The 16,882-nt window shown below is 39.8% G+C and overlaps 1 protein-coding gene across 3 annotated transcripts in view; it reads left to right on the forward strand.

The window, feature by feature from the left end:
* Positions 1 to 16,882, forward strand: part of JARID2 (jumonji and AT-rich interaction domain containing 2) — a 224,376-nt gene that overhangs the window by 172,072 nt on the left and 35,422 nt on the right. For all 3 annotated transcript variants that reach the window (XR_007888493.1, XM_051609208.1, XM_051609207.1), the window contains exons 5-6: positions 356 to 532; positions 10,585 to 10,814. Coding sequence is in view for 2 of the 3 variants with exons in the window: in XM_051609208.1 (XP_051465168.1) it covers positions 356 to 532; positions 10,585 to 10,814 (407 nt within the window). In the remaining variant the exon portion in view is untranslated. The remainder of the gene's footprint in view (positions 1 to 355; positions 533 to 10,584; positions 10,815 to 16,882) is intronic.

Here is a 16,882-nt window from a genome sequence, read left to right on the forward strand (position 1 = left end):
AGACTTCAGTAAGGCACTTAAGCACACATTTTTGAAATTAAGTGTGTGCATTAGTCCTTTTCTGAGTATATAAAGCTATTAATTAGGGCTTCTAGCAAGACTGTTTGATTGTCTAAAGTATGAATAGAATGTGCTCAGGAAGGGGGAAACCCTGCTTTTCCAGCACATACATATCCTATTGCTAAAAATTAATTAAAAAAAACAAACGTCCAGTTAGTCATGCGCTGATGTGACCTTCCATCTGAGTCCCTCTCTTCCCTTGTTATGCATAACACTAAAGTAGGTTATGATCCATAAGGTTACAGCAGTAAGTGAATCTAATGATGCTAAAGAGCCATTTCTTTATAATTATCAGGTTCTCCAGCCCTGCCCAGCAACATGGTATATTTTGGAAGCTCTCAGGATGATGAGGATGAAGAAGAGGAGGAGGAGGAGACAGAAGACACAAAAACAGCCACAAATAATGCTTCATCATCATGCCAGTCAACCCCTAGGAAAGGAAAAACGCATAAACATGTACCAAATGGGCAAGGTAGGTCGTAAATAATGCTGATCTGCACTACCTAGTAAAGGAATTTGTGTGCTGAATGTGCTTAATCCTTGTCCATCACTCTGGCTCTGAGTAAAAAAAGATACAGGCCATAATGGGAAAATGGAGTGAGATGTAGTGTTAATATCTTCTGCTTTTAACCTGTTTCTCCTGACGATCTGAGCTCCATCTGTGGCAGAACTATAACTGCAGGGCTGGAATTACATACACACACACATGCATGCATGTATATGTGTAGACACACACAGGCACTGCCTTTCTGGCTTTGTTATGACTGATATTTAATCTAGAATGGTTTAATTTTATAAAAGTTAAATATTAAGCATTCATAAGTGTTATCAAAACATGTGACGGGCAACACTTAAAATTTCTCACGTGATATTTATACCATAATTGGATTAGATTAAGATTTTGCTTTCATGTTGTTGATTGAACAATTGTATGGAAGAAGCTTTTTCAAGTCAGTTATTTATTTGCAAATTAACAAAAGGTGCATTTATTGCACAGTATTTCTATCATGATGTCTTTGTGCCATATCTTGATAAGAGAATCCATGTATGTTGCAACATCACCTGGTTCAAAATGGAAGACCTAAAAGCCATGGTGAATATTTTCTGAGCCTGCTGTGATGCTCCACTGCCAAAGTCTTGTGTGATGTGGTTCTCCCTCCAGCAAGAGATCTTGTGTTGTAACAACTCTGTGCCCTATCTGCCTGACATAATTTCAAAATGGAGCCTGTGCTCTCTGTTTCCTTCCTCAGTTTTAGTTTACCATGAAAATCTTTCCTTCTGTTGACTGCCCATTCAGCTCTCCTCCTCTTAGTAGGAAAACTGAGACGAAAGCCTCTCTGAAGCATGGTTTTTTGAGAGATGGTTGTGACCTGTGTCTGTGTTTTTTTTGTTCTTTTGTGCTACTCTCTGCTCTGAGGAAGAGATCAGTAGATCTCAGTCACTTCACTGTGCTGGTCCTCACCTCTGCTTTTCAAAAGGAACTTTTCTGTAAAGGACACCTTTGTTACATACACCAACATTATTTGTCATTACTACATCTGAATCTCTTTTTTTATTGCACACACAAACTCAAAAACTCTCCTTTTGTGAAGAAGGGGATGTTATGCCTAATGACATTTCAACTGTCAGCTAGTAGCAGTAATTTTAGTGCTGTAAAAGCCATGGATCAAAACTTAGCACTTTGGATTAATTTCTAAATACCCCCCCTGCCCCCCCAAATAACAGGCACAAAACTCTACATATGAAAAATGAGATTGCACATAACAGAGCTGCTGCCTTAGAGTTTTTAATGTGATATATCATTACAAAAGGAGCTGATCATGTTCCTTGAGAGTGTCCCAGATGGCAGCCACTTTGAAATTAGCTCAAACCCAGAGACACCTGAAATCTTAATTGGGGGTAAGTAAAGGCAAGCTTAATGAGCCATCTAATGGCTTCATAATCTTTATCAATATAGCTCAGAGTGAGCATAAATGAAGCTGCTGATTTAATAGATCTGCAAAAGACCTTTATAAAATATATAGGAGTGAGATGTTTTGACAAAGGTGATGAAACAGGAATTCCCAGAGAAGGCAGCAGCTTCTTCATCATCGTAATTCCATTTTTTTCTTTTCTTTTTTTTTTTCTTTTCTTTTTTTAATTAAAATTACCTTACCCAGGGGTATTGCCATTTTTCAGTGTCTGTTATTTTGATTGACAGCCAATAGTATTTTTGTTTCCTGTGAATAAAGTAGGTTCTAGTTCATGTGTGTCTGTTTTAAATGAGACCACACACAAAGGCAGACCAGAGACGGGTGCAGCAAATGAACTTAATCTAGCATGAGAGACTATTTTTAATGAATTAAAGTCTTTTGTTTTTAATATACAATGTGTAGTCAAGCACTTCAGACCTTAAAGTGCTAAACATTTGCTATGACATACAACAGCAAAGGTTCAGAGCTTGATTAATGTCATTAGAGAGTGTCAAATGGTTGCTTTTTAGTAAATGGGGGCCAGAACAACTTTCCTGGATGAAGTCATTTGTCAATATCCTCCTTTGATGCCAATAGGAGGTTTTATTAGGGTTGCACATCAAACTGTTTCATATAACCTAGCCTGTTGAGCCACGTTTTGGACAGGTGCCTCAACCAAAAATGCCCAAATACGAATAAGAAGCACAGATAACATGTGGTATAGCTTGCTGCATGAATTGAAGCAGTTAGCTCAACTGACTCGTTGCCTTTCAACCGTAGTGCAAACGTAGATATACTTAAAACATGAGATCGTTAACTCTGCCTTTTCATCCTCCTTTCTTGGTACTTCCGATGTGCTGCGCTCATATCCAACTGTTAAAGAGCAAAGAAAAATGTTTGACAGAAGTGTTTATTCCCCACATTCATGGGAGTGTGTAAAAGTGATATGTAGCAATGTGCAAGTGTTTCCTTTGTGCAGTATCTTAGTGCAGGCAGTGATAGTCTTGTGGTTAAACCGTTTTCTAAGATACTGCTGTGGTTGCCACAAATGAAAATGGTGGAGCTGTGCTCTTCAACATTGGTTTTATGTCATTGCCAAACTTCAGCTGATTAGACCAGGTCTGACATATGTTAAGATATGGTAGGAGGAGACAAAGGCTTGGGTGTCATTGGTGCACCACCAGTGTGCCTTGGTTAGAAACTACTATTGGTTCTGGGCAGGTGTCTCTTAATGTCATGTGGGATGCTCTGCATGTAACTCTTCCTCATTACTGTCTTTTTCAACATGCTTAAACTTACAAGGAACAATTCTCAGTAAGACAAGATACTGTCTAAAGAATTTCAGCTTATGTTTGCAAGAGAACTGTTCTCTTGTAGTGCAGAGTAAAACATTTGAGTGGTTCTTACTTGCTTATGGATTAAGGTATGATCTCACAGTACATGTCATAGATTAATTCAGGTCAGAGAAGACCCTGGGACGTAATGTAGTCTTACCTTTTCCACAAAATACCTTTGATAACTTTTCTGACAAATTCAGCAATAAAATTGGCCAAGGTTTGTGGTATTATATGTCTTTGGAGGAGGGGGGAGATTTTAGAAGCTTTCCAAAACTTGATGCAGAATTTTTGTCTTAATCAGAAGGATTTTAATTGAGTTAGGATTTATAACAGGGTTAATATGCTGAAAGGTCAGAAAATCTATGGAATCACTTCTCTCCATATAGATACTGACTTCAAAAGGATCTTTTACCAGCTAAGAAGTGATACAAACGTTTAGTTGGAATGGATAAATCCTTCTTACTGTTTCAGTCAGGATTTCATCTTTTTAAAGCATGTAGATGCCTGTTAACTTCACACCTTCTAAGTAAGTTTGTGGTGATTTTCAAAATTAACATATGGAAAATCAGGGTTGATAAGGTGCTGCTTGTTGCAGCGGGTAGAGCAGAGGTTCAGACAACTGTGTTGTAATTGCAGCCCTGCTACTGACACTTTAGGGTGGGTGTAGGAACCCAGGAATTCTCAGTGTTGAGATCCAGAATTTCCAGCCATAGGATGCCTGCATGCTGCTTAGATGGATATGCTTATTTTCCATCTTGCATTTTATATGGATCTCAAATGACCATCAGTCTATGTGCAACTATTACATGGCTTTGAACACAAGGAATTCATTGGAAGAAGCAGGTGGGAGCACTGGCTTAAACAATGTGTTTTTTCTTCAGTGTAGCTGCCAGGTGTGGGGAGAAACTTCTCAACCGCAACATGAATGAACCTTGCCAACACAGAGGAGGAGATGGCAAGACATTGATCTATTAGAAAACTGACCTTATGCAAAGGGAGGAGGGAGTCATCAGCTGCTGTGGGCTGACGTGCAGGGAAGCAGGTTCTCAGCAAGAGAGCTGTACGCCACTTCTCTGGGGGACAGGGAGGTACTGAGGCTAAATTACATCTCCCTGCTGCTCAGAGGAAATTCCAAGTTGTAGGTAAGAGGGTAGGCTTAGGTCTCTGTTTCTTTAAAATTAATTATTTGCATTCCTCACAACTAAATAAGTTCTGCTTTGGTTTCATGGAAGGTTTTTCTCTGCACGCTCCTGAAAGAAAATGTTTGCAGGTGCCAAGTGTTTTGTTGGGCAGGCTGGGATTGGGAGCTGGAAGTTGCAGTTAGGAGGTTATCGGATAATCAATCCCATCACAAGAGCAAAAGGGGCTTGTGGGCTGGAAAGGGGCCTCAGGAGGAGCAGTGTACTCAGATACAGTTGTGTACACAACACACAGCAGGTTACAATTCATCTAATAATGGTTGGTTAATTTCCTCAAGAAGGATGATTGCAAGATTAGCTATTTCTCCCACCAGCACAGCACTTCAAAGGTGGAGTTGAAGCACACATCTGGACCAGCATGCCTGGGAATGTTGTGTTTGCCTTCAAATGCCTGAGATGGACAATTAAGTTCTAATTTACATTTAGGAACACAGAGTTATCCATCATTATTTACAACCAGACTTCTTTGTGAAGAAGAGAGTCTTGTTTCCTTAGCAGGAGCAAACCAGCGCCACTGTGGCAAAAAAACCGACTGGGTCAGAAACGGTTACTGAACTGTGCTGTGTTTTGTTAACACGGTCAGATAAAAACTGTTCTGCATGCCTTTTGCCTGAAACGAGCAGGGGAGAAAATTGTGTAGACGCCTTTTTTCTTGGGGCTCAAATTTCAAAACAGATCTGGCAGTAGTGTGTAGTAAGCAGGCATCGCTAGAAATACTACACTCTGCTCTAGTGCTGTCTGCCTTGCTTGCCAGAAACAGAAGGTTTCGCTTCTCAATTTGCAATGGATAATTTAGCAGAGTAATTTCCTTACATGTGTAGTAACAAAGATGATGCAGTAAAAGATAGTTGTGGTTTTTTCTTATTTCAGGATACAGTTCAGTGCAGTGTTTCTATACCTGGGGCTTAAATGGCGTTTCTTTTACATACATAACTGTTTGAGTGTGTTTGAGAAAATTGTGATTTGTGGTTGCAATTCTTTATTTAGTTCGATATTTGTGGGTGTGCACATGAGACAGTCTCAGGCCCATGCATCTTTTTTAGTGAAATGAATCCTGTAGAGGTAAACATTTAGAAGAAAAATATTTTTCTCATCCAGCTAAAATGCAGAATGAGAAAAAATCAGGCAGAGTGCTACAACAGTTAATGGCTAGGCAATTATTTTGCTGATTTACAGCCTTTTGTTGGAATACCATGGAACCAGTAATTGTTGCAATAAACATTTTTGCACATTTAATTTTTTCTGCAAAAATATGTAACATGAAAATTACCCCTTTTGCAGTAATTTACATATTCAAATATGCAAATTAGGCACAACACATTTGGGCATTTGCGGCTTTTCAGTAGCTAGATGTATGACCCGTGGAGAAGAATAGGGGAACTGGAAGTTGCTCAAAAAAATTGAATTGTTATCCTGGTGAGAGACTTGTGCTAACAGACAGACACTTCTTGTACGGACTTGCTGCTTAGCGAGTGACCCTTTGGATGTTGTTTGTGTCGTAATGGTTAGGTGAGAGTAATGAATTTGTGCTAAGATGACACACTTGGTATTGAATTTTTGCAAGCGTTGGCGTGGTGTCTCATACCAATAATGTTATTTTCAGTGGCCCAATATATTTCTGAATGCATAGGGTTTTGAGCTGTGTTATTGATGGCATCAAAAATAAATTCAGTGTTCTCTGCCACGGTTCTCCTGTTTGACTTCTGTTAGCATGCAGCTATGGAGATTTTGTTGCAGAGTTGCCCACTGACAAATTGCATAGCATTGTATTACAGCTGAAGAAGTGAAGAAACAGCAGTACTGCATGTTTTCATGTGATGTTGTGGTGTCTGTTTCTCGTGAAGTATGCCATTGCTACTGACCCTGAGTAGGTAGATCATGTTGGGGGGCTCCAGAAGACAGCTTGTATCTCTGGAAGTTATTTATAGAAGTCTGAACATATCCAACACTTAAGGAAAACAATTGGCAGTATTAAAATACTCTGTTTTATGGAAGTAGGTCATTGTTTTAGTTCCTCCGGGAGAGGAAAAGAATTACTGCCTGGGTCCTTTAAGGCAGTTTGAGATTCACATAAACGTTTTCACAATGACTTAAAACTGAATTAAAGCCAGAGCAAGAATGTTTTTGTACAGTAACGGATACTTACTGCCAGAAAGTTGATTAATATTGCATCTCTTCCCAAACATGATCTATGTAATAACATGAGGTTTGCATTCGAATAGCTGGCTCGAGTTCACAACATTGGCAAGCCTCCTTTTTCTCCTTCTTAAAAACAAAACTTCACCCTTTCACTCTTATCTTCCCTCTTTGCTTTGGATAGGCTCATGAATGCACAATCCCTTGCTTTAAGCTGCACGAGCTCTGCAACATGTGGCACATGTGTACATATATGGTTCGTGCCTTCATTTTCCAGACACTGGCATAAAGCAAAAGGGTTCATACATAAGTTGCTGTGCCTGCAACAGACTCCCTTGTTATCTCAAGTACAAAGCCTATCTGCTGCAGGAATACTCTAAAGGAGGGCTTGACAGAGAAAGCTTTGCCTGTGGAGTCAGTTGGCTGAACCCAGTCCAGTAATTCTGCTTTTACACAGTGGAAGCCTGTTTTTTGTACATATTATAATTTGGCTTCTGAATGTCTGGCTGGATGTATCCTATAAAACATTTGCGTGCAAGTTAATTTGTAGGAATACTTCAGAAAATTGCTGAAAACACAGTAAATGTGTATCGCTCTCTACAGTGTCTATTCCTGTAGTAAACGCTTAGTTAATCTGTAGTAATGGAGCACATCTGTGGCTTTACTTGATCAGAGGGGTTTTTTAGCCATTACTGTAGCTGTACCTAGTAGACACACAATCTGCAGTTTGCATTGGTTTACGTAGGGATTCAGTTTGCATTGGATTGCATAGTTTCAAATGAGATATCCCAAAGTCCCTGTGTGGGATCCTGGGTGGATATTGGTGCCAGGGGTCCTGTTCCCCCGATGCAGAGAGCACTGTGATGCATCTGTGGGGATCATGCCTGCCATAAGGTTTTGCTTTGCTGCCAGAAATTGTATCAGTGGTTTAAAAAACCTCAGAGCTTGTGAGTTTTGGATGTAGTGGTTCAATTTCTTTGTGTTTGATCATCACTGCTAACCAGAAGACCCACAAGTATTTCACTCTGGGACTCTTATTGTTTCAGCTTAATAATAGTAATTGCTTTGGAAGACACGGCATTCTGAGAATGAGCATTCAGATAGGATAAATGGATACCCTTTTATCTATATTTGAAGTGTCTGAACACTAATAATTTACTTGCACTTTTAATTATTTGTTAGTAGTGCTCTTACCTTTAACTAAAAGCTGTTTTGGAAATACAGAGCTGATGAAGGTAGCATAAAATAATAATAATTGAAGACTACAAAAGATTTTTGGTTTAAGAATGTGTTTCACCACTTGTGGATTGGGCTTTTTTTTTTCTGTCTTTCTGGTTTTTAATGAAATTATTACTTTAAGGATGAAACTTTGATTACTTTTTAATGAGGAAAAATAGGAACTGGGAGCAGAACATTGAATATTGAGCATGTCAGAGTTATGTGTAGGATGAGAGACTGTAGCTGGGACATACCTGTATCTGGGCTCTGGAAAATACAAAGTACACCTTTTCTGACTGCCTCAGAAGTATTGAAGAGCTGGCAGACGTGAAGGAGATTCATAGATTTCTATAAAACTGATACCATCTACTGTTTAGCTCGAGACTGCTTGACTAGGACTGTTTTGCATCTATGTCTTTCCCTTTTCATTGTGTTTTCAGGCTTTAAGCTTTTCAAGCTTTTCCTGTAAGACTGAACATTTTTTCTCTCCCATTTATCTCTTCCCCTTTTCAAGAATCTTAAAAATTAAGACAAAAGATAATTACTCAGAGGGTAGAACTGGCAGGGTTCCCATGACACTTAAAATTAATGAGCTGTTGCATATAAAATATACCTTGTCTCTTGTTTGCTAGGGTTTTGGGTTGGGTTTTTTTGGTGAACCATGAAAGTGCACAATTTGACTGTTTGGCTGTGTTTTCTGTTTTAGTAATTTTTGGTTTATGAAGCAACAACTGAATACAGAAAATTTATCTCTCTGACTTAACGTTTCCGTATGAGCAGATCAGTATATACAGTTTGTTCCCTCCAAAGGAAAATATCACTTGCAGTGATGAAATACATGTTAACGAAGCTGCCATCAGTTGTTTCTACTGTGTCTTACTGAAAATAAATAGTCATGCTTCCTGCATCTGTAGCGCCTTCCATCTGATGGGAGAACTCCTTAGAAAGGAGGATAAATGTATTGTCATGAACTCCCTGAGAGGGATTGGCAATTATTATCAGTTCCATCACTGGAAATGAGACATGCAGGTTACACGACTTCCACTGAAATCCCTGAGAAATCCTTGGCTGGCTAGGGCAGCTCCAGTTGCTCCTGAGCTCAGGAATGACAGAGCCACGGGGGAATTTGCAGTGACTTGGCTGCCAACAGCTTTTCTGTTGTTCTTACTCAATTTATGCAAGAGGGAAGGAAGAGACGAGGAAGAGCAATTGCAATTTTTTATTTTTTACATAGTCTGCTTCAACACTTGTGACTGGCTGAATGTGACGAGTGACCTGAATAACAAATTTACCAAGAGCTTGCTGGAGTTCCAGCTTTTGGAGGTGCAGTGGTTAGGTAGATAGCTGGTTGGGAAGGTTTGGAGGTTGGTGTCTACTCAGGAGCAGCTTCGATGTCCATCTACTGTCCAGCAGGATTGTTGTTTGTTATTACCATATCGCTCCTGCTGCTACTGTAATAGTACAGTACATTTGTAGAGGCAGCTAAGCTTAATGTAGGTAAAAAGGTATCATAAATACATCACACTGAATGACAAAAGAAGGCTTCCATTTCAGAAGAAAGCAACAACTTAATTTAGTTAATATTCCCATATTTAGGAATATTGTGGTGTGTGTAATAAATATGATTTTTAGATACTTGTGCTATTAAGTATTTTTGAACTTTTTTATTTACACCCTCTCCTAAACCATGGCAAAAAAAGGCTGGGATAAAAACACAAAAGTACATGAGTAGAGAACGCAGGAGGGCACTTGCCATTGAAGATGTTGCATCACAAGCCTTGTGGTGGACCTCTGTCAAGTGCTTCATTGAAGAGGGGACAGCACTGACATAAATTCATTCTTGATTAACAAACAAACAGAGAAATATAAAATTCGGGTTTGTTTGTTTGTTTTAACTTCACCTTTAACGTTCCCTGACAACAAAAGAGCAGTGACTGTTCTTACATAAACTCAGCAGAGCAAAGGTACAGGACAAAAAACTTGCTGAGATAGACTTATTTACATTTGTATACAATTTATTGCCCAAAAAATATGGTTTCTGTTCTGTGCTTTCTTATCCCTTCACTTCAGCAGAAGACATGGGCACTCAGTGTAGGTCCCAGAATTGCTTTATATGATAGGTTCTAAATTGTTTAAGTATGTTCCTTTCTTTGCCTAAGTACCTCTTTCTATTTGCAGCTTGTTTGCTATAAGCATACTGCTGTCAGTTTGGTTCAGCAGTTTAGATATTGATGAAAACAAAACATACTTTTTCATGGAATGCTTCCTTTCTTTTATGTTAGTTTTAAAATAAATCCTTTTTCTGTTTAGGTTATGTTTAGAATTCCCTTGCTGCAACAGCAAAAAGTTAACTAAAACGGTCATAAATAAAAATAAAACTTTTAAGTCTAAATTTAGGTCAATCAAAAGAGCAATATACCTTGTATGTTTTAATTTGTGTATTCAGGATAATGTGTGTTAACAAGCAAAGGAAATACTTTAGTAAATATGTTCATATAAAGAAACATGCAAAATAGTGCTTCTATTTCTGTATTACTTTAGATATAAGAAGACACTCACTAAATATCCAACACTGACAGAAGAGTAAATTGGGTTGTTTTGAATGAAGAGGTTAGTCTTGTATGATTTCTGGTGGGGTTTTTTTTATTCGTTCCCTAATAGTCTGATTTTCTCTCTTTTCAGTTTTCAATGGGTCCAGCAAATCATTGAAGGAGAAAGAACCTGCTCAGAAACACAAAAGCAAAGAGGCCACACCAGGGAAGGAGAGGAACAGCGAACATAAGGCCGAGAGCCGAAAAGACCAGGCTGCTGCTAATCACCATCCTGCTACAAACACTGGCTCCTCTACGAAAGGGCTCACTGCTAACAACCACCACACTCTTCATAGATCGGCTCAGGACTTAAGGAAACAGGTAATGAATTGTACTTTACTGTGGACATGTGGAAAATGCAGACTTTTAAGGTGCTAGCTCCATTTTCCACTTGCCTGGCATAGAGCAAAACATGGCGATCCTTAAAAGCATGCTCTGGAGACAGCAGGGAGTTAATTTTCAGTGAAAGAGAGAGAAAGAGAGAAAAAAGGAAAAAAGAAAAGTGCTACATGCATGGGAAGTCAGTATGATAAAGCATGCTTGGCAACTTTGTTGTATTATCCAGTGTATACATACACAAGAGTAATGTTCACATTGCAATTTTTTAAACCTTTCTGACTGGCACTCTTGTTGATCTCTCTGCTGACAGTGCCAAGGCTGGCAGCATGTGGAAAAAATAAACTCCTTTTGTGTGTGACTGGTCTGCTCATGTTATCTTAGAGGCTCTCAGGCATTGTAGAGAAGCTGACGTTATGCTCAGGTGTCTTGTATTGCATGTGGGCAACAGAAACCTCGGAATCCAGAAAAAATGTTTTGCTTGATGCGTAAAGAACGTGCTCCAGGATATTAACCTCCTTCACAGCGGACATACCAGGTGGAGAGGAATTCAGAGTTTCATGTTATCTGGTTGAAAACTGGTGAAAAAATTCAGCAAGGGGTTTATCTCAGCTTGACATGTATTTGGGAAATTTAGCAGACCAATCTTTTGGCTGCTTGTGGCGGGCATTTTGGCAGGATGCATCTCCATGTATTTTTGATGGTTGGACCAAAGGGCTCCTAAAATAGCAACCGTCAAATAAGTTTTTATAAAAGACTTCCAAAATTCCTGGTCAGTGTCCTTATTCAGTTTGGGGCTACATTAGCAGGGTACCTGTTCTAGGTCAATGCAGTACAGAAAGCTTCCTACTGTTTTCATTTTTTCAGGGGTTAGCCCAAAAGGCTAATTAGAGACAATCTTTATTTGCTGGCATCTAAAGGTTATTTTTCTAAGTAGGCTAACCTGGACTTCAGTAGACCTGGAATTGCCATCTTGTAGGGCCATCAAGTCCTTAAATGATACATGTCCAGTCATAGTCTTGGAAATAAAAAATGGCAAAACGAAAACCAGTGGTGCTCTTGCCAAGGAAATCTTTCATGCCTGGTGCTTCAGTGGTGTTTTGCTTCTCCTGAAATTCCTCCACTGAGTGTATATTCCTTCTAAATAAAATATATGATCCTGAAGTCTATGGTATATTTCTCTCTACCTCTGTAAAACTCGCATTCTTTATTCCCTCTTGGCAATTTTTGCATATCTAGTCATCAGCTTGAATGCCTGCCTTCCTTTGCATCCTTTCAGCTATCTTTTTGGTGACTACCAGCATCCTATGTGACATGCTGTGCCATGAGCTCTTCATGTTGAACAAGCTTCCCAAAACATAAAGATGCACTTCATACTTTATTATTTAAACTCACTGGAAATGTGTGAAGTGCTTAAAGTTGTATCATCAAAGTATGAATGGTTAAAATTCCTGTGGAAGTCAACTGCCATCACTTGTCAAGGTAGTTCTGAGAAGGGAAAAGACAGCTAATTTTGTCCATGATCCAAGCGGGTTTTGCTTAGTAGAGTATTAAATGTTTTCAATTGTGCTATGCAAAATGGAGAGTAATTCCAAAGCAGTGCAGCGCAACCAACAGTCATACCACACAGACACCTCACAGGGTGTGATCCTTGAGCTTCTGGAAATACAGGGGCTGTAAGTTTGTCCTAGTCTGAGGCAGGATGAAGTTGAAGTGATGTTTTTGGTTTTCTTTTTACAAAAAAGATTAGACATTTAATTTTCCTTCTGCAACCCACTGAACTATAAGTACTCTCTTACCAATTTTAATGAAAATGTGCCTGTAAATAATTAAAGGTGGGTTATACATTTTGCCTGACAGAAGGTGTTAGCTTTGTGCAAAATCTTATACTTACCAGTTATGTGACATTGCTAAGTTTCCTGCCCTTGTTCTGAACCTTTGTTGACTTTTACTCAGTATTTTCCAAAAGGAGAGTTGTTTTCCCAGGGTGCCAGCCACAATATCCTCCTCCCTTCAGTATGTTTTTGCTCCTTGTTCACATGCATTTGCATAGTTTATTTATGTGTGTGTGTTTGTTTTGTTAAGTCTTACAGAAAATAAAGACAGAATACTAGAAACTACCAGAGATTTTCTTTTTTCCTCTTTCTTTCTTTTCTGGTGTGCACTTGCACTTGTCACATGTTCTCTGTCTCTCTTTCTTCCTCCCTTGCTATCTTCCCAAATCCCCCACTTCAAAGAGGTTGTGGGCAAACGAAATGTAGTTCAATGGGGCCCTCTCTTGGCCTGATGTGGTAATTTAGCTCTGCAAAACTATCAACACAAAAGTATTTTAATGAATGAATTTGAAATCAGTTGCTTAGCTTGAATTTGTTTGGGACCAAAACTGTTGTTGGTATTGCTAATGTTTGTTGGTATTACTGTGGTTGTTGTCTATCAAGTTGTTCGTTGGCTTTATTTTGTGTGTGTGTGTATGTATATGTATCTGGAGAATAGATCCTAGCTGCTGTGCAGAGCTGTGTATGTAGACCAGTACACATCCAACAAACAAATTGCTGCAAGACTATGTGCTGGTCCCATTTACTTTTTAAAAGACAACAAAATTTTAAATCTGTTGAACCATCTTTTACTGCAAGGCAAGTGTGTTCAGTGAAGTGGAGAAAAGTGGTCTGAAGACAAACATATGTCAGCAAAACTAAGATAGCTGAAAAGCAAAGATAAAATTATTCGTATCCTTAGTTTCACCTTTAGCTCAAGACTTTAAATCATGTAAGGCTAATGTCGATCACTTTGTTACTATTTGAATTAAATTGACTTCTTTCTTATGTGCTTAGTGTAAGCACTGCCTCGGGATGGAGCTGTGGCACAGACCCCCATTTGGTGAACCTGTGCACTTGGCAGTGTGGCCAATTTTTTAGGCTGACTCTGTGTGTGTATGTTTGGTTTGGGGGGAGACATATCAACAGTAGAAAGGTAAGAAAATGCCTGCCACAATTTCTGTTTCTTTTGGTTCCAATCATCTGATGGGTCCTCAGAGACAAGTTCCGATGAGGAACATGTAGGTGATGACTGATTAGCCAGAATTTCACATTTGTCAATGTGAAATCCCAAATCCATCTGTTTTCTTTGATGGTGGTCTATGATCATGCTGTTTGTTTCCAGCTGGAAGATGTTTGTTGCAGCCTATTCCCATTTGAAGGGTGGTCTGTTCTGGTCTATAGAGTACTGCCGTATCTTAAACATTATGCTTTCCTCTCTCAAAACACTCAAGATACCTGTGGGAATTTGGGGAGGGAATAGGGGAGAGCATTTGAAAACCATAGTGTTGTGTCTGCTCTGGAAAGATGATGGTCCTGAGGAAGTTTTCAGCAATGTTTCTTCCTTGTGGTGTTCTCAAAGCCAAGTGTTCTCTTCTTTGGGACCTGTTCATCCTTGACACGATGAATACTGGAAAATTCTCCAAGTTTTAATAAAAAACCTCAAAATAGTGTGTTCTTACAATCTAGCATTGGGGGGTAGATAGGCAAAGCTTATGTACCTTTTCAGTTCAAGATCTAGCCCTGAGAGATCTAAGCTTTCATTGTGTGGAGGTATTGTAACAACTCTGAACAGTTGTGATAAGTTGCTGTTTACTTGATTAACTCATTTTTCTAGAGTTTTGTATCTTGGCAGTTTTAGTTCTGGCCTAAAGCTGATGGTGCTGATGGCAGTGAGGATCTTGTCTTTCTCCAGGAGCACTTTTTCCATGATTGTGTTTTTTTTTCTCAGGGCCTTCAGACTTCTAGTCACAGCTTCTTCCAAAAAAATCACAGGAAGGCTGGAGTGACAAGGTACCTCCATACAGCCTGACTGCTCACTCCGAGGTGTTGTCTTGGTTGTACCTGACAGCACAATAGTATATCTATGACCTCCTTGAAACCTTGAAGAAAACCTCCCCTATAGGAGACTCCACAAAATCCATTGACAGCTCCTTCCAGCACTTTCCTTTTCTGCTAATGAGCAAGTTTTCATAGTTGTTCCTCAGATAATTGCTGTAGATGAGTCAAGGGGTTTTGTTTGGTTGGTTGTTTTTTTCTCCCGCTTTTCCCAGTGAACACGGAAAAAGCATTTACTGTATCTTTTCAGAGGAGCTCCTTGTGCATGAGAAGACCATTACAGAGTTGTTCCATAGTAATCTCTTTCAGACTAAGTAAGCCCAGCTTCCTTGGATTTTCAGTGAAGATAATATTTTCCAAAATCCTGAGCACTGTGCTCTTTTAGACTTGCTCCACCACCTGTATTTTTCTCAGTTTGAGCCTGCTGTGGTTTGGGCCTAACCAACAACAAAGAACCAGCTACCTTAGAGAGAAGGAGTCCTTACAGTCCTCCCCTGTTTTGCCACGGGAGTCCCTCCCATGGAAGAGAGTCCTTAATGAACTGACATGAGTCCTTCCCATGAGGTACAGTCCCTCAGGAGCAAACTACTCCAGCGTGGGCTTCCCACAGAGTCACAGGCTGCTTCAGGAACAGTCACCTTCCCTGGCATGGGGTCCTCCATAGCTGCAGATCCAAGTCCACAGGCTGCAGGTCCACATTCCCCCCTCCTGGCACCTTCAGGGGATGCTCTGCCACGTTCCTCCATTAATGCAGGGAGACAGCCTGCCATCTCACTATCTGCTGCAGGGGAACTTCTGCTTGGGCACCTCCTTCCCCTTTTCCTCACCAACCTCAGAATCTCCATTCCCGCACTACTCTCACCTCCCCAGCTCAGCTCTTCTACCTTGCTCTCTCTGCTCCTCAGGTCTTATATCAGTTTGTTCATATGTTAATTGTAGAGATGCTTCTATTGTCTCTCTCTAATGGCTCAGGCTTGGCCACCAAAGCCATGGGAGCTTTTAGTAGCTTCTTACAGGAGATACCCGTGTGGCCCCTTCCCTGCCACCAAAACTATGCCAGAACCAAACCACCACAGCACCTCATGCTGGGTTCAGCATTGCTTTGGGAAGCCTGTGCTTTGACTTTTGGCATTCCAGATAGGCCTCAGAAAGTGATACACAAGCTTTGTACTATCCTCACATTTTGCAGCTCACTGTGGCCCCCAGATGTTGTCCTCCCCTACATGTATGTGATTTGTCTTTCCTAAAAATAGTACTTCCTCTTATTGTAGAAATATTCTGAACTAAGCTCTTCAAGATTGCCTTTGATTTTCACCCTGTCTTCAGAGTGTTTACAGCCGCTTCCAGGTGTGTGTCACTGGTAAATTTTACAGTAATCCAAGTTATTGATGGAAGCACTTGATAGAAGCAAGTCCAAGACGAGTCCTTGCAGAAAGTCACCTGAAATGCCCTCCCAGGATGGCAGGGAACTATGGTAATGAGAACATCTCTTGAGGATGACTTTAGTTAGACTCCTGAGAAGCCACTCTAGAGTGTTTAAGTCTAGGATGTGTCTCAGGAGCTTGTTTGATGGAACATCATGTGGGACAGTGACTGGAGCCCAACAGAAGAGGGAGGTGCTTCTTTACCTGCTGAGACAGGTGTCTGTCAGAAGAGAATTAAGTTAGCTTGATGTGCTGTTTTGGCAAAACTATGGGTGGGGTTTTTTGTTCTGTTTTTATGGTTTTTTTTGTTTTAATGTTATCTGATTATAATTTGTTTACCAATTAACTGCTTGACTATTTTTTATTCCAGAATTATTTTAGGGTTTGAAGTTAGGTAGACTCTGCCTGCCCTCAACTTATTTCTGGGAGCCATGCCCTAAGTCATCTAAGTACACTTTAGCTTAACTTTAGGTTGCCCTCTGAGCTCTTTTGCTGAAATTGGTTTTGTTATGTATCTGGTAAGTATTCAGTCAGTGGTACTTTTGGTGAGAGCTAATGGAAAAGAAGCATGAACACTTTAGCCAAACTGTTCCATTTGTTTTCCTTCCTTATGTGGTGGTTGATCTCTGCTGTTCTTTGTTGTCTTTGTATTTTTAAGTTCTTCATGAAATGTTTTCTGTTACATTTTATGGATCTGAAGTTTCTTCAGCTCTTTGGTCTTTTTGATTTTACCCATGCTTGCTTTTACTGTTCCTGT

This window comes from Apus apus, chromosome 2 (assembly GCF_020740795.1).
Source record: "Apus apus isolate bApuApu2 chromosome 2, bApuApu2.pri.cur, whole genome shotgun sequence".
Taxonomy (NCBI): Eukaryota; Metazoa; Chordata; class Aves; order Apodiformes; family Apodidae; genus Apus; species Apus apus.